The 18,724-nt window shown below is 43.1% G+C and overlaps 1 protein-coding gene across 2 annotated transcripts in view; it reads right to left on the bottom strand.

Annotated features, from left to right (window-relative positions):
* The window catches only part of JAG2 (jagged canonical Notch ligand 2), an 88,474-nt gene that overhangs the window by 31,036 nt on the left and 38,714 nt on the right, over nt 1-18,724 (bottom strand). For both annotated transcript variants that reach the window (XM_081009204.1, XM_081009205.1), the window contains exons 3-6: nt 18,303-18,357; nt 11,997-12,251; nt 10,379-10,439; nt 755-885 (exon numbers count right to left, since the gene is read on the bottom strand). In XM_081009204.1, the coding sequence (XP_080865330.1) occupies nt 755-885; nt 10,379-10,439; nt 11,997-12,251; nt 18,303-18,357 (502 nt within the window). The remainder of the gene's footprint in view (nt 1-754; nt 886-10,378; nt 10,440-11,996; nt 12,252-18,302; nt 18,358-18,724) is intronic.

Genomic DNA, 18,724 nt, shown 5'->3' with positions numbered 1-18,724 from the left:
GTATCTTTAACACCCATACACCTGTGCCCACCTTCCCCCTTTAATTCATTTTGGCTTCATATCAGTCACTGGGTATATTGCCATCTCAACCAACATCTGTGACGTAAAGACAAGATAAAGCAAATCTCTTAGGAATAAATGCATTACACTCACACTGGCCTGGTTTGCACATCGCACTAAATCAAACCATGGCTTAGGGTGAGCCTGAAGGATCCAGAAGAGGACATCACAGCTGCTTTGCTCCTTCCTGGCTGTTTTGGTGCTGTGCTACACTGAATTAGCCATGGTTTGGGCTTAGCATGCTGTCCTGACTCTGGCTTGTGGTTTAGCTTTCTGGACAATCCACAAGCCATAAGCCATAGGGACAACCTTGGTTAGAGTTTGTGGCTTGTCTGTAGAAAGCTAAACCACATAGCTGGGCCTGGATGACACAGTAAGCCAAATCATGGGTTAGTTCACTGTTGGTGTTGCAGCAAAACAACTGGCGAGGAGCGAAATGGATGCATTTCTTCTCTGGGAGCCCATGTGCTCATGTTAAGCCATGGTTAGGGATGGGGTGACATGCAAACCATGCAAGGGCAAGCTTGCAAATGGCAAAACCTGCCTGCTTGCTTAAATGCAATAGGCAAGTGCCACCAGAGAGTTAGAAGACAGATGCTCTCTGTAGTGAGCACATGCTTGGCAAAAACAATCGAGATCAGGTTACTAGTTAGTAATGAGATTTAAAATTTAACTATGAATGGAAGTTCAGTACCTTTGTTGCAGAGCAGACCACCCCAGTTGGTTTCACATTTGCATTCCCAGGGAACGTTGCAACTCCCATGAGCACAGCCTGGGTAGGGGACGCACGCATCGCAGAACTGCCCTTCCCAACCATAATTACACCTAGACATAAGTGCATGTTAAATGTTAGCAACATGATGCTTAATTATCTATAATACACATATTCAGAGCACTGCATTTATTATTTAAAGCAGGCTAATTGTTCCACATGTAACAGAATACTGGAGTATTATTGTGTTCCCCTGTCAGAATGCGCATCTCATGATGTGCTAGCCATACTCTACAAGGATTAAAAAAACAACCTGGCAGTTCCCAGGTGAATAAAGGACTTCTGCCCAGAAGAACTTCCATATACAAAAGAAATATAGCTCCACTGCAGAAGAAACAACTGACAAAGTGGAATTTGTTTTAGGCATAACCAAGAGCAGCTTAATTGTACCAAGATGTGTGATTTGTTTTTTAGACCCAGAAATGGCCCAAAATGAAAAGCTCTCCAAGTTGCCATTATGATGCTCAAACTCCATTTACTTCGATGGCATTTCAATAGACTGTGTCAGATTTGCTGTAATCCCAACCATACTTATTGCTTAATACATCCCATCAGTTTCCATGAGGCTTACATGTGCATAGGACTGTAGTTAATCTGTCTTCACAGCAACGCTCTTTAAGCTTACAGCAGCGTCCCTGCTTACTTACAATAAGTTACAAGATAGTCAAACCCCAGGGCTCATTTGAAGGCCTAAAAATGGCTTAGGCCAACCAGTCACAAAACAGGAGAACAAGGGCAGAGCAGTAAATAAAAATAAAAATGGAGGCAGATGGAAGCAGAGATTGGCTTAATCAACTGGAAATTACTGGCATTGTTTTCTATTTAATCCCTTTTGGAATTTTTCTTGTAGCAGGTAGTTCAGCTTTCCTCAAGCTATATACAGTTATTGCTTCTGGAGGTATCGATTTTACAAATCTGAGGAGAGAAGGCTTTCTGCTTTATGTTTTTCTTCCTCGTCACACGCTCCTCAAAGCATTTTTACCCATCTCCTCTCATTTCTTCTTGCATTCTCCTTTTGCACTAAAACCGGAAGCTTGGGAGGCTGGCATAGGGTAACAGGTATTTGCTGTCCCTTTTACATTCAATTCTTGCTCTTATGAAGCTCCCATCTCTTACTCACTTCCTGTCTATTTCCATTTTATTATTACCATTACTCTTGGAGCCGCTGCTAGACAGTCTAATCCAAAGGCTACTGAATGACGAGGGGATGGGCTGCATCTGAAAGCAGACACACTAGCAGTCCCTGGCCCAGTTTTGAGCACTGCCGGTCTCGGGAATACTTGGTTCATTACAGATTGCCCTTTTTATTGGTCAAAAAAACTATTCACTCCCCCTACAAGAGCTTGAGCACAACAATAACTCAATCACAAAACAGAAAATGAAGGTGACATGGAACCCCTTCCAATGAAATGCTCTGCCCATGAAGAGCAGTTGGAAAGAATGGAATGATGGAGGGCAGTTGTGGAGCTACATGTGGGGCACAGAGAGTCCCATGAGGATTTGCTCCTGCCTGCTTAGGTTGTGTATGGCTGCTAAGCAGGCAACTTTTCATTTCTGTCTCCAGCTTTCCTTCCCTCCCCCCTACCTGTCACCAGGGCTGTAGCTGGGGGGGGGGGGGCAAGATGGGCCACCTCCAGGGGCGCAAGCGTTACGGGGGGGGGGGGGGGTTTGCACAAAATTGTCTAAAAATATGTCCATAAATATAAATATCCATTATTGCCTCATAAGAAATGGTTTTAAATAGAGGGTACATTGAATGGGGGGGGGGTAGAGGAGAGGCGGAAAAAAGAGCTAATTTGTCCATGGCTAGGGGGGCGCAATCTGGACGCTTCTGCCAGGGGCGGAGCTCTATCTGTCATTCCGTTTCTTGCTGTAGCTCCTATTTAATTCCTTTCCTTTTTGCTTCTGCCGTGTTCTTCCCTTCCTCCTTCCTTTATTTTACAGGGTTTTTTCTTTTCTTTGCTTGCCTCTCCCTATCACGTCTTCTACTGCCCTTTCTGCTTTAGCCTCCCTCTCCCCGAAAGACCCAATGAACACACTGCCTCTTGGCTAACATGCAACTTTTGAAATGAACAGGAACTTTTCAAGACAGGTCTTCTCGCCTCATTTGCTCCCTTTTCCTCCCACCACCCTAAAACATGTATCTTCAAGTTTTTCTTTCTGGCTTTTTTTTTTATTTTTTAAACAACCCTCTTTTCATCCTGAACCTTTTTCTGTGCATCTCCTGGGATTTCCAAACACTCCTCCTCCTGCAAGTCCACCAATGTCACTCCTATTGTGCAGGGGTAGTGCTGCTTTGGCTGTATATAAACAACAACACTCCCCCCCCCACTGGAAATGATTACATGAATGACTGCATGAATGGAATGAGAAAATACTGCATGGGTCTATCCCACAAAGCACAGTTGGCTTTGAAACGTGGAAGGCAAATGGAACATTATGAAGCCACGTGGGAGGAGTCGTGGAGGAATCTCATTTCTTTGGGGAACAGTCTTTCCATTTAAGAAACAGGTATTGTTACCAGGAACTTACCCGGTGGCAGTATAAAGCTAAAGACCCAGTAGTACAAAGCAAACCAGAGAGAGGTTCATTTACATTCGTTTTGTTTACCTACATGCAAACCAGCTACCTGAACATGGAAAAGGTTATGGTTTAACTGCCGAATTTCTGCAGGAACCAAATAAGCAAGCCTGTGACTATACACAGTATCCACATTTTCCATGCTCCCTTACCATGCAAGTTGTAAAGATCTAGTTGATTTTGTGCTGCACTATCAACATGTTTCAAGGGACAGCGAGTTCATTTGGATAATTAAAGAGTTTTGGTAAACAGGGGTTGCTAGGTGCTTAAACGACAAAAGCTCCTGCTGTATTAGCGTGGCATGCGTCCTTGCGACTACAATCTAGAACAGCAAGGGATCCTTGCGAAGGTTTTCCTCCAATGTGGGTGGGTGGGGGAGGCAGGCATATACGGTAATTGGGCGCCTCATAAACCTAAACAACAAAGCACGGGTTTTCCCAAAGTGCAACCTCCCACAGAGACTGCTGAAAGGGGAGAATGAAGCTGCATGTTCTTGACTGCTGAGGCTGAAGGCTTCAGGTGCAAGATGAACTGGCACAGTGAATGGAAGGAGGGAAGCCAGGCAAATATGCCTTGTGAGGTTTCTACGCCCAGGAACTGAAGACCTAGGGCATCATTTCAAGAATTTAAACCACTGAGTCTAGGGCTTGCCGATTGGAAGGTCGGCAGTTCGAATCCCCGCGACGGAGTGAGCTCCCGTTATTTGGTCCCAGCTCCTAGCAGTTCGAAAGCACGTCAGTCCAAGTAGATAGATAGGTACCGCTCCGGCAGGAAGGTAAACGGTCTTTCCATGCGCTGCTCTGGTTTCGCCAGAAGCGGCTTAGTCAGGCTGGCTACATGACCCATAAAAACTGTCTGTGGACAAACGTCGGCTCCCTCAGCCAGTAAAGCGAGATGAGCGTCTCAATCCCAGAGTTGTTCGCGACTGGACTTAACTGTCAGAGGTCCTTTACCTTTACCTTTTAGCCCTAGATGGAATGTCTCTTCCCTTTGCATCTTCCCTTCCTTGATCAAAGAATTGTAGAGTTGGAAAGGACCCTGAGGACCACCAAGTTCAACCCCCTGCAATGTGGGAATATGCAGCTGTTCCATACAGGGACCAAACCTGCAACCTTGGTGTTTGATCAGAGCGAATGGGGTGCTAAAACAGCCTCTCCCTCACTATTCATTTGTCCTTGCCATTGCTGCCCTTCCGAACAAAGAGTAAGGCAGAGGCTCTTTTAACACCATATTCCCCCAGTGTCCCTAAACTTCTTGGCTCAAACCACCAAGATAAGCCAGGAACCCCATTCCACCTGGACTGTGAGACAATCCCCAGCGTCTTATGACAGTTTGATTGCGCATGTGGAGCTATTTTTCTGGAGTTGCTACATGCCTTGCAAGAGCAGTAGTGTCAGGAACACCAGAATTCGAAAGAACCAACTTTTGCATGCTGCAACATCAGGAGATGAGTTATGGGAATTGTTTTCAGGGATGCCAACTGGATTTCCTAGGCCCGTTAGGCTGTGTGCGGATTGGGACCTCCACAAATCCCCACCAAGAACTGCTGCTTACGTACATGTATTAACTTAGCCTAGTCTATCTCGCAGGACAGTTACAAAGATAAAAAGGGGGAGAATACGGTAATGTACGAGACCCTGAGCTACTGGGAAGAAAAACGAAACACAAATATATGATGCCATGAATGTAAAGAAAAACAAGCAAGCACAAAGCTAGAAAAGCAACCCCTCTAGCTTTAACTGTAAGATTTCATAGTCCTGATATTTACCACAAAACACCCCCTTCCCAAAAACGTTTGCCAACCCTGATAAATAACAAGCCAAAAATAATCTAAATAAGTGCAATTTCACCATTTTGATGTCTGAACTAGAAAATCCCAGCTCGGCCTACCTCACAGGGCTGTTGTGAAGATAAAAAAAGGAGGGGGAGTAATGTACAAAAGCTAGAGCTGCCCTTCCTATTCCCTTATACAACCCTTTTGTCAGCGTGTATGTCAGTATCTAAATTTGCTATAAAAGCAAATGCCAGAAACCCTTCACACTTTTTTATCTATTAACCTTGCAGATTTTTGACACTTCACAAGTTAAATGGGAAAAGGGTGGGAAGTTTGCACTGGCACCAACGTGCAGAGAATTTCAAAACTGCTCAGGAGACTCCCACCTGCTACTCTTTTTCTGCCCACACATCAGAAAGGCAACATCTGTAAATAATGCAAGAGGACGTATGGGGAAATGGGAATTTGTGTTTCTCTCCCCATCCACCCACTCTCCTCAATGTCTTCAAAGATACTCCTCACAATGATGTTCCAGAATCAAAAACAAGTAATTGCCACTATGCAAATGTGCCCGTGGGCCAGGGAGTCCTTGATTCAAATTTCACGTCAGCCATAAACTCAGTTAAGTATCTTTGACCAAGCTATTGTCTCTGCCTCAGCCCACTGTCTCTAATATTATTTGCATACTCAAATAATGGAAAGTTAGACACAGGAATACGTAACTGAAATGCGGATAAAGATACACATTAATACAGCTGAAAATTAAGAGATAGGATATAATTAAAGTGGAATATTTCAGTTTACTTCACCACTACAGCAGATTCGGTATACTGTCACACATCCCACAATATTCCACAACAGCCCACTTCTATGCTAATTTATATATTAGGAGGGGGATGCGGAAACAACTATCTCCCTGGTTTTTTAGCTTCATAACATCAGAACTGGTTCAGTTTAATGCCATTACTTTAATTTAGAATGCATTTGGCTAAATAAGGGTTCTTGTTATCCAAACATGCTGCTGCTTTACAAAAATGCATTTTCTCAACCTAGTTCGATTATCAAAAGGAAGTAAAAACACACATTGCTGCCCCTGTGGCTGATACGCTAACCAAGAAAGCAGTAAGAGCATAATATATATCACAACTTTTAAGAAGCAGCTAGTTTTGAACATAAACATCTGCAGAGCTTGCATCCTACAGTACATTCTGGGGTGGGGGCTCCAGGTTTTGAGGAGGCTGGTGCCTTGTCTTCCTAAAATCAGGTGGCTATGAGCCACCTGTAATTTTAAATTTCCCATAGTTCCCCAACATAGCACAGCTTGTGGGCACTGTGGGAAATTTAAAATCACAGGCAACTCACAAAACCAAAGTTGGAGGTGGGGATGGAAAAGTTAAGGTCCAATCCAGAGAAGGCATCAGGACCAATGGGCCCTTGGTAGCTACCAAATTTTGCCACTGCATGTGATCCTATTGCAAGAAAAGACTTAGCTTCCTATTACAATGTTGTACCAGTAAAAATGATTGCCTAACCAAAGGAACACAGTGTTTACAAGTCAAAAGGTTATGTACAGCAAGCTGATTAGTTGTCACATCTATAAAGGAAGGATAAATTGAAGGTTTCCTGCCTAACAGGAAGTCTGGTCATATTCAACATGAATAGAAGCTAGAACAGCTTAATTTCATTTCTGTATGTGAAATTGTTCAGGAATTACTACACATCCCCAGAACCTGCTGAAAAATTAAAATGTTGACAGGGAAAATTAAGAGGATGTCTAAAGAGAACAGTTCTTCATCATGACTGAAACTAAGAAAGGGGAAAGAAAAATGGGAGTCTGAGCTCATTGCAGCTTTAATTCACTGCTGAACTAATAGGACTGTTCTGTGATTGGCTACATAAAAACTGCTACTGCAAAATGTTTATTACGAACCTTATTATGAAGAATTAAAAGAGTAACGTCTGTATCACCAAGGCACCACAAATACAGTGTCACACAAATTCCCCTTTGCCTCTGAAAAGCCCCAAACTATTTTGCCAGCAGTCATAAAACAATTGAACTTTGGTGCGTGCGTTTGTGTGTGACGCTATTCATGAATTCAAGAGCTTTCTTCACCATACAATTAACTTCTAATATGTTGATTTTCTGCATAATATTCCCTTAGGAATCATTTAAGAGCTCTGACTAAGCAGGATTCTTCAACATCCCCATTCAAAGATCAGAACGGATATACCAGAGTTCCATTCAAACATTTCAGAAGCAGAATGAATCCAAGGATTTCTGAAGAGAAGGCACTTCAGCATAAAACAGGGATGGCGGACCCTGCAGCTCTCTAGATGTGGCTGAACTACAACTCCCATCTTGCCCGACCACTGGCCATGATGGTGGATCTCAATGGGAGCTGTAGTCCAACAACATCTGGAGGGCCACAGAGTCCCCATCTCTAGCATAAAATAAGAGCCATAATGCATTCAATAGGGTGGAGGCTAAACGAGAGAAAAAACTACGAAATACTCCACACTGCTGGTGGACCTGTAAAGTACACAACTGCATCCGATGCACATTATCTTTTTTAAAGAACTACCACGACCATCAGCCTAATGAAAGCAAACTCCTACACATATGCTTGCACTGGAAAATTTAGGTAAAACATTTCAGACAGGAAAGGACTAGTGGAGATGTGTGTGTGCATATCTCAATTTCAGAAGCCAACTGAATCATAGGAAGGGGTAAACACACACCCAGTTCAAAACATACCACCGCCACTGCTATTGAGTTAGGGCTTATCCATATTTCCTCTTGTCACGGCAATTCCTGTTTCCTATGGATTGACGTTTGCTCCAATTTAGCACTAAAGAGCAGGTTTTCCCTGAGAAAGGAGCAGGGCAAGGGGGAAACCACCTGGGCTTGTGCATACAAAGCACAGAACAAGAAGTGCGGACAAGCCTTTACTGACATGCAGATGATGGTGCTGGTTGTTGTTGTTGTTGTTTAGTCGCGTCTGACTCTTTGTGACCCCATGGACCAGAGCACGCCAGGCACTCCTGTCTTCCACTGCCTCCTGCGGTTTGGTCAAATTCATGTTCATAGCTTTGAGAACATGGTCTAACCATCTCGTCCTCTGCCGTCCCCTTCTCCTTGTGCCCTCCATCTTTCCCAACACCAGGTCAAATTCATGTTCATAGCTTCGAGAACATGGTCTAACCATCTCGTCCTCTGCCGTCCCCTTCTCCTTGTGCCCTCCATCTTTCCCAACACCAGGGTCTTTCCAGGGAGTCTTCTCTGCTCATGAGGTGACCAAAGTATTGGAGCCTCAGCTTCAGGATCTGTCCTTCCAGTGAGCACTCAGGGCTGATTTCCTTAAGAATGGATAGGTTTGATTTTCTTGCAGCCCATGGGACTCTCAAGAGTGTCCTCCAGTACCATAATTCAAAAGCATCAATTCTTTGGCAATCAGCCTTCTTTATGGTCCAGCTCTCACTTCCATACATCACTACTGGGAAAACCATAGCTTTAACTATACAGACCTTTGTCGGCAAGGTGATGTATCTGCTTTTTAAGATGCTGTCTAGGTTTGTCATTGCTTTTCTCCCAAGAACCAGGCATCTTTTAATTTCGTTACTGCTGTCACCATCTGCAGTGATCATGGAGCCCAATAAAGTAAAATGTCTAACTGCCTCCATTTCTTCCCCTTCTATTTGCCAGGAGGTAATGGGACCAGTGGCCATTAACTTTTTTTGATGTTGAGCTTCAGACCATATTTTGTGCTCTCCTCTTTCACCCTCATTAAAAGGTTCTTTAATTCCTCCTCACTTTCTGCCATCAAGGTTGTGTCATCTGCATATCTGAGGTTGTTGATATTTCTTCCAGCACTGCCTTGTCATGGCAAAGGGGCTTGAATAACTCAGAGAAGCTATGAGCTATGCCGTGCAGGGCCACCCAAGACGGACAGGTCATAGTGGAGAGTTTTGACTAAATGTGATCCACCTGGAGTAGGAACTGGCAAGCTACTCCAGTATCCCTGCCAAGAAAACTCCATGGACAAAGACAACAGACGGTGCTAGTACAAGGCTGTAATTCAGTAGCTGAGCACCTACTTTGAGTACAGAAAGTCCATGTTCTATCCTTGGCATCTTCTGGTCGGACCACAAAAGACCCACCTGTAACCCTAAAGAGTCACTACCAACCAGAACAGACTAACTGCTAGACAACAGTGAGCTAGATGTACCTGTGCTATGACTTGGATTAAGGCACTCATGTTCCTAATCGCCATTAGTCAACTCAGACTAACTACCCTAAGGAGGTATGTAGTTTTGTGCTGGAAGCTCAAAGCAGGCTAGTGTCATTACACTGAATGGTTAGTGTAATGGCACCAGCCCATTTTCAGCTGCCAACAGTCAGTAATAACAACTCCATGTAACTGAACACATTTAAGCAAACAAATGTAATTCAGTATGTTACTGTAATACCCAGGCTCTCCTGCCACACACATTCAGCTGATCATGGAGACAGTCACTTTGCTTGCTAGAAATGTGAGCAATAGGGTTCAGAATTGCCTGTTCTTGGAGACAGGCTGCCATACTTTCCAGAACAGGTAAAATGGAAAAAGGAGACCAAAATAATTACCACACCTCTCAGATTATTTCGACTATAAAATAAAAACACACTTTGGGTTTGCTGCTATATGCATTTTTTTAAAGCACCAGTTTTGGAAATCTAGGGTCAAATTAAAAAGCAGGACATAACATATCTGAAATAAAAAGATCAACCTTAAGAAGTCAATAGCCTGGTTTCCATGTTAAAGCCAACCGTGGTTTATTGCACTATGGCTTGTTTTATCATCCAAATCATGTCCAGCACCTTAAATATGGCCTGTGTACTACTAAAAAACCATAACCTGAAGCCATAGTCTGTTTTTGAAGCTTTAATTAGTCTGACATTATATGCCAGAAATCCATTAAGCTACAATGGGACAAGGCAAGAACATCTGGAAAACAAACCAAGCATTCATGAAACAAGCCATGGGCTGAACATCTTATGGTTGTTTAACAAACCATGGCTTGGAGTTGTGTGTGAACCAGACCAATATACCAAATCTAGAAGGTCTGCTTAGCCACTGCATCTTTCTCACAAGAGCATAAGGTAAGATTTAAGAAAATACACCCCCCAAACCCAAATCTGCGTATATACTTACTTGCATTCCCCAGGTACAGTGCAGCCCCCATGGACTAAATTACATCCTTGTTTGCATACAGCTATCAACAGAAAGAGGGGTAAACATCAGTGAATGCCAACACTTTAGAAAATTTAGTTAAATGGCTTCATTTTGAATACTGTATTTTCTTCATGAAACAAACCTCAGTAACACATCTTTCAAGCATTTTAACTACTTCTCAGCCTCTCCTGAATATGAAAGCTGTTTTCTCCAGGCAGGAGAGATGCAGAAGTTCTATTTCAGACACAACAAGAAGTGCAGAGGGAAAGGAAGCACAACAAGACACTTGTGCTTCCTGTTCCTCTACAGGAGTTTCATGTCTAAAGTGGCATTTATCTCTGTTCTTATACAGCCAAGAACACTTTCTAATTCTGGAAAGATACATATTCAGTGATATAAGAACTCCTACGAACTATTATATATTGAAGCTCTGCAGCTTTTAAAATATGCATCGCTCTAAAAAAAAACATCAACCAGAACTGTCTACACAAAAATCCATTCCATAAGTATCTCAAGTTGCTACACCACAGTCAGACTTCAGGTTGTCCCCTCAGATTAAGCTTGTAGAGCAATCCAGCCTCTCATTTGACCATCAGTTTACATGTTCAAGTTGTTAAAGCTGAGGCTGAAATATGTTGAAAGGAGAATGTCTTTGGATAAAAAAACCCAACACCCAGCTACAACCAGGGTATGTGAAAAATACAAAGTGATTATTATTGGTACACCAAGGCGAGTGAAGTTACCTTGCAAGCTGCCTTGAGCATTTTTTAAATTGAAAGGTGAGATAAAAATACAGCGGTACCTTGGTTCTCGAACTTAATCCGTTCCAAGAGTTTGTTCAACTCCCAAAACCGTTCGTAAACCAACGAGCGGCTTCTGATTGGCTGCAGGAGCTTCCTGCACTCAAGCAGAAGCTGTGTCGGACCTTCGGCTTCCAAAAAATGTTCGCAAACTGGAACACTCACTTCCGGGTTTTAGGTGTTCGGGAGCCAAGCCGTTCGAGTACCAAGGTACCACTGTATTCAATAAATAGCTTAAGGAAGGCCGATGGTGGGCATGCGAAGAACTCAAGAGGAGGACTGCATGCAGCCAAAACTCCGGGATTCTTTGCCTATCTAGGGGTTTCAGATTTGGTGGAGAACACTGAATGAACATAAAAGTTAATCTCTGCTTCATGATTCAGTGTAAGAGCACACGGCGAGCATGCAGACCTTCCCAGGTTTCATTCCAGGCATTTCCAGTTTAAAACGATATAAGACTGTAGGGTCAGATGAGTCCTCCAAGAGCTTGGAGAGTCATTATTGGAGAAGACAATTGTAAACTAGTTCAGCCTTTGCCAACCAGGCATCCTCCAGATGTTTTGGACTACAAGTTCTGTCAGCATAGCCAGCACTACTGATGGGAGATGCAGCCCAAAACATCTGGAAGGTGTCAGGCTGGTCTAGAGAAATCCGTGGTCTGACTCTGTATGCCGCAAACTTGGGCTTTTTAAACATTATTATACAATGTTCTCTGGCATGATCAGGTCATGAACAAGGAATCAAGAATTTTAAGATACGAGCATAATATTCAGTTTTAAGAATGAGTAGTGTGGTACCTTGTTTACATTCGTCACCCATCCAGCCTTCCATACAAGCTTTATTTCCATTTTGGTCACATGTGTAGTGGCCCACAAAGTCATCACGAGGGCCACAAAATTTATTGCACTGGGGGCCATAGTAGTTTTCATCACATTTAACTCGTATTTGTGCTTCAAAATGAACTACATGACCATTCAACTGAAGCGCTTTCCAACGATCTTCTGGGTTGATCATACCAGCAAATGGCACTCTGTCAATTAACAGTTCTTCATCTGGAAAACAAAGAGAGAGCTCAGTATCCAAAGTGGGCATATCCATTCTGACACAGAGTAGCTCCTATCATAGGGACAAAATGGTCAGCGTAAGTCAACTTGTGGCTTGTTCACAGGACTCTGCACCAGGAGGTGTTGACTCTGAATGGTGATTTGCACAATCATCAACAACATTAACAAATCAACAATCCTGATCCTGCTATGTTGCTGCTGCTAAACTGAACTAAATATGATACCATTGTGTGATCCCCCCCCTCATGAGAATTCAAAGCACAGGGCTCCAGGACAGATGAGACATGCTGGGATAGCTCAGTTGGTGGAGCATGAGACTCTTATTTTCACGGTCATGGGTTCAAGCCCAGTGTTGGGCAAAGATTCCTGCATTGCAGGGGGTTGGACTAGATGACCCTCCCGGTTGCTTCCAACTCTATAGTTCTATGATGCTTTGATTTTTAACCCCTCTATACACACACAGCACAGTCTCTATCCGGTTCACCTCCTGCCCTCCATACCAACTTTTAAAACAAAACTAAATGCATGCACGCAAGGGCTAAATGCACTTAACAATGTCACAGCTATAGTTTAGCCTTTACGTTTGCGGTCCTCCGGGGTTTACTTACATTAAAGGGAAAATACCAGAGGCATGAATAAGTTGGTACATTCCTGTAGCCAGTTTCTCAGAAGTACACCCACTTGAGAATACACAGCTAGCCTCTGCTAGAGTTGAACTCAAATTTCATCTCAAAGTATTTTAGATTGTTTGGGGGAAGGGAGGAGAGGAAATTCTCTCTCATATGCAAGAAGAGGCATGTTGTTCACTACAAAGGGCCAGCTTAAAAATGTACCATGAACCAGGAAGCTGCAGCTAGTTTGGACAGTGTCAGAGAGAAGGGAATCCTGAAATCAAAAATGCAGAGGAGCAGCAGTGAGGAAGTCTCTGTGTTGCTCTCTCAGATACGCAGTAAACACAAAATCTAAGAACAATGGCTTACAGCGAGCAAGCTTTCCCCCCTTTTTTAAAACCCTGTAAAATATCCACTGTACTAAGACATGCTCTTGCAACTCCAAACTGCAGGATTCCTGCATGTTCCAGTATAGGAGGGTTAATTCCAGTTTGACCTTCTCTTGTTGCATTGGCATTTTGCCCTTCAACCCACCCAGCACCTGTGCAAGCAGAGAAGGGAAGCTAGAATTAGCCCTTTGTATGCAAGGCAAAAGGCAGCATCGTTGCTAATCAGTACAGTACAGCTTAGCAGGGTTCTCACCAGGCCTTCTGCTTATACCTCCTGAATACATATTAGGGTACTACTCCCTTCAGCAAGGGTGCTTCCAGATGGGCTTTGTTGTAGAGCTGGCACTTCTCATACATGCTTGTTTTTTTGAAGGTTCGCATAAGGCTATCATCAAAATCCCAGCTCATACCTTTATTATTAATAACCCATCCTTCACCCTAACCTCCCAGGGTGCGTCACCATCATCTAAGCATGGTATTGAAAACAGTTCAAAACAACTTCCAATCAAAAAGGTATTTAAATATACCTTTCTGAAGAAACCAGAGGCCTTTCTCCTGGGCATGGTTGGCCAATTGGTGCCAAAGAAGGATAGAACTAACTTTATGTATGCCACAACAGCAGCAAGAATTCTTATTGCAAAGTACTGGAAGACACAAGATCTACCCACCCTGGAAGAATGGCAGATGAAGGTGATGGACTACATGGAACTGGCGGAAATGACTGGCAGAATCCGAGACCAGGGAGAAGAGTCGGTGGAAGAAGATTGGAAGAAATTTAAAGACTATTTACAGAAATACTGCAAAATTAATGAATGTTAGTATGATGTCGGAATGAAGTTAAGTGGTTTTAGCAGCAATGTTTCAAAGGAGTATGTAAAAATGGATTGTTAACAGGTGAGAATCTAAAGTTATAATATATTAAGTTAAAGGATTAAGATAAAAACAAAGAGGGAAAGGATTTGCTGAATTAACTAATTGAACTGGAATACGAAAAAGGGAGGTGTGAGGAGGTCAGGGAAACAAGTAAACGAAAGACAAGACATGGAAAGATTGGTTTGTTTTTAAGTGTTTTTATTTTTCTGTATTTTGTATTTTTTCTTTTTTTTCTTTTTCTTATTTTTGTAATCTTTTCTGAAACTTTAATAAATATCATTTTTTAGAAAACAAAACAAAACAACTTCCAATCACATCTGTAGCCAGATGTATAACTAATAAAGGGATGGGTGCAGGAGCCTGCGTGGAAACTGCCTTGCCTGAAGTTGAAACCAGATGACTGCAGGTACTGCATAGTTCAAGCTTTTAAGTGCAGTACTCTGATATGCATTATGGTCCCATTCATTTAATATTTATTAGGTATGTTACTCAGCATCCTGTTTGCCAGAACCTCATCTGTTACAAGTGCTTTGCTGGAGGGAGGATTTCTATGAGTTTGTGAGCACAGAGATGTAGGCAGCCACCTAGACATTACTGGGGAAACTAGCCGTTAAGAGCAAACACTGGGTTTTCAAAGGAAATGAGGGGTAAATGGTCATTTTAAGGGAGAATCCTTACCCTTTCTCCTGCCTGGCGATTTCTTATTGCACATAATTTCATAGCTCTGAAACTGGAAACCTGTGCAGCTTGAATGGGCAGGAAAGAAGGAGCCTTGGGGGAGAATCAGCAGGTGCTGAATTGCACGGGGGTGACTGGGAGGTGCTCTCTCTCTCTCTCTCTCTCTCTCTCACACACACACACACACACACACACCCTGGCAATATGCTGCTGCTACCCTTAGTTTCTGCTTACATCCTACCCATCACCCTGCTTCCGGCTCTAATGATACATGACTAGGCACTGGCAATTAACTTCTCCCCACATAGAGGTATCCACCAGGCTTCTGCTAATGAATCTTGGCTAGGACGCAGGTGCCCATAACTTGCCCCACCCCCCACCCCCGTCACAACTGTCAGCGTCCTATGCCACCTTGGACCGCTTAAGCTTTGCTTCAAGAGCTCAGATTCAGAAACTGCATGTGCCAATTTGGTAGAAAACAAAGGAAGCACTTATTTGCTCTGGCTAGGAACATTCACTGATATCCGTCTGTCTTGGGAGACAATGGAGGAGCGTGCCTTTGGGGGTGAGGAACAACTGGCATTATTTAATTGCCCCCCTTACACCTTCTGGGGTGTTTTAAGCCCACAAGTTGACTATTAAGCCACAGGCTTTGTTCATAGACAACAAGCTAACTTTTGACGGATCAGTAGTTGTTTTGCTAACGTTAGTTCTTGATATTAAGCGGGCGATTGCTGCAGTTCTCCAAAGGCCAGCAGTAGAGGAACAAGTTACTCATTCACACCCCAAGCACACAAATATGATAACTTGCTCGATAAAGAACCGTGGTCATAAATCAGGTGCACAGCCAACTAAAGATGCACTGCTTTGTCTTCAATGGGATGTTCACCTCCGTTCAATGGGATGTAGCAGGTTTCCCATTGCTACATAAGTGCCCTCACTAAAAATGATTTCTTAATCAGCATTGTTTTACAGGGAAAGCCGTATGCTGTTTTAGTAGTATAGTATATTATAGTATAAGTAAGAGCTGTTCGACAGTGGAATTTGCTGCCAAGGAGTGTGGTGGAGTCTCCTTCTTTGGAGGTCTTTAAGCAGAGGCTTGACAACCATATGTCAGGAGTGCTCTGATGGTGTTTCCTGCTTGGCAGGGGGTTGGACTCGATGGCCCTTGTGGTCTCTTCCAACTCTATGATTCTATGATTCTAAGCCAAAATTCTGAAAGAGACTGGAGGCAACAGGTTGTCTACAGCAAGCCATTTCTCTGAATACTACTTTTTCAGAAACTACCGAGCCAGCCTTAACAAAAATGTATTGAATGGAATTCAACGTGGTGCTATTACAAAGATTCTTTTTGCACATGCTTGAAGCTTGATTATTACCCAACCCCCAACCCCCCCACCCCACCTGCTGTTCTGGGTGTTCTCCTGATGCCCACCCCGAGCCAATTTGGAAGGAAGGGCACGCGGGATAGTCTCATTGCGTAAGTGGAAGCCCTTTTGCAGGGTTTATACTGGTGGGGTTTGTTAGGTGAAATCCCATTTACATTGTACATTGACCAAGATATACACCTTGTAAGCTGGCATGCAATTAAGGAAAAGCTGGTAGAGAAGAATTACCACACAATTTTGGAAATTTGGTGGGCTTTACCAGCAAGCATGCTATAACCATGGTTTTTTAGGTATAAAACCAGGACTCCTAAGAAAGACACACCATTTTTCTAGAAGAGTTGCATTCTCCTATTTTGATCCTTACCAAGGTACAAGAAGTCAACGACAAACAGCACAGAAACATCCAAGGAGTGGCAGGGGTTTCAATTTAATGCTAATGAAGTAAAGTGAACCATAGTATTGCAGAACCAGGATCAATCAGATTGGCAGTTTCCAAACCGGAACAGCTATTTTTTTGCTGCTTAACATTTAGATAAATATGGGAGAGAGTGGGACTATTGCAATGTGTGTTGCAGGTGGGTGGGTGGAATTAGGAATTAGTCTTAGTCTAGATCAGCAATAGGGATGCGGGTGGCACTGTGGGTTAAACCACAGAGCCTAGGGCTTGCCGATCAGAAGGTCAGCGGTTCGAATCCTCGCGACGAGGTGAGCTCCCGTTGCTCGGTCCCTGCTCCTGCCAACCTAGCAGTTCGAAAGCACGTCAAAGTGCAAGTAGATAAATAGGTACCGCTCCAGCGGGAAAGTAAACGGCATTTCCATGCACTGCTCTGGTTCACCAGAAGCGGCTTAGTCATGCTGGCCACATGACCCAGAAGCTGTACACTGGCTCCCTCGGCCAATAAAGCGAGATGAGCGCCGCACCCCAGAGTCGGCCCCGACTGGACCTAATGGTCAGGGGTCCCTTTACCTTTACCTATGCATCAACCAGATTTTCCTTGTCCTGAGCCATAACTTTAGCAGGCAACGAAGAATTTAAGGAAAAATACCTCTCGGCAATTTTCCTATTTTCAGAGATTTGAAGGTGTTGCTAGTGTTGATTCACAGAAGATGTTATGAGTCCCAAATGCCTCTAGGTATATGTCCAACAGATAATGAATCCAATGCAGTGAGGCCCATAACCAAAGCACCAGGGGAAAGTGCTGTCAGTGGCCTAAAGGATGTTTCAGAATCTACTTTCGTTTCTCCACGCATTTATGGGATCATACATTGCTTATACAATAAAGGCCAGACTGAATAAATCTAAAGACAACAAAGCATGCGTTAACTGACACCTTGTCTTCAGCCCCAACCAGTATTCCCAGCATAACTTTCAATTACAAAAATTAGGCAAATAATCAGCCCCACACAAAATGATATTCTCATTATCCACCAAGCTGCAAGCTTGAGAGCAACAGCTGCTCTTCGCAGTGTTAGAAACTGAGATATGAAAGCTAGAGCCCAGGTTATGGGTGCAACAATGGAATGTCTAGGCGCGCTTCTTTAATAACAAGAATACAAAGCTGAAAATGAATGAACTGCAGCTAAAATATTATGTTCATTTTTCATATGGTCTAGTCCTTCCCCTGTCCACCCCTCCAATATTCTTAAGAGAGTCTCTTCTCTAGTCTTCAGACAGTAGCTGGAAGTGGGGAGGCAGAAAAAGGTCCTTCTTTCCTTCCACTCTGCAGTTTTAATCTGAAAACTTAGGCGCTGTACTGCCCAGAGCTCAGAAGCTAATGAAATTCCCTGAGGTAAAATGTGCCTAGAACAATGGGAGTTTCGAACACTGGCTCTTAGAATCGAAGAGTCATAAAATCGTAGAGTTGGAAGGGACCCCAAGGGTCATCTAGTCCAACCCCTTGCAAATGTGTTAGAGAACACATTTCCAGTTATAGTGGAAGTATATTGATGCATTCAGAAGTGCTGTAGTTTAATCTGTAATGACACCCTCATTTCATATGCTATTTAACTGGCCACCCCAAGCTTTTTAAAAATGGCAGGCAGCAGTTTTTCCTACTTTTTTTCTGTTTCATAATGTTAAAGTTTTAATGATATACTCACCAGCTTTTGTCTCATTATCCCAATCCCAGGCTTCTATTATTAACGTGAACGATCTCTGAAACAAAAACACAAATTAATTACTGGAGAGGAACAAAATAAATTATAATTCTGAGCGTGGCAGGAATCTGATTTGGTCGAAGCATCTATTGTTTTCACAAATGTTATTTTGCTTCTTCCAACAACATACAAGTCATTTGTGCAAGGAAAGCTTCAAAAGGCAATCATCGAGAATCTCACGTACTGTAAAGCAAGTTTTACAGTTACACTTAAGTATTGATATGTGTAGTAACCAAATTTATTGTACTTTAGAAACCCAAGTCCCATATGGTCAAAAAGACTCTATTAAAGGAAAGCTATTTAACACTGCAACCATGTAGGAGATAATACCTTGATGGGGTCAGATGAGCAGGGTACAAATAAAT

This window comes from Podarcis pityusensis (assembly GCF_964106645.2).
Source record: "Podarcis pityusensis genome assembly, chromosome: 1".
Taxonomy (NCBI): domain Eukaryota; kingdom Metazoa; phylum Chordata; class Lepidosauria; order Squamata; family Lacertidae; genus Podarcis; species Podarcis pityusensis.
Note: the sequence above shows the minus strand (reverse complement) of the source record. Positions and strands in the feature narration are given on the sequence as shown.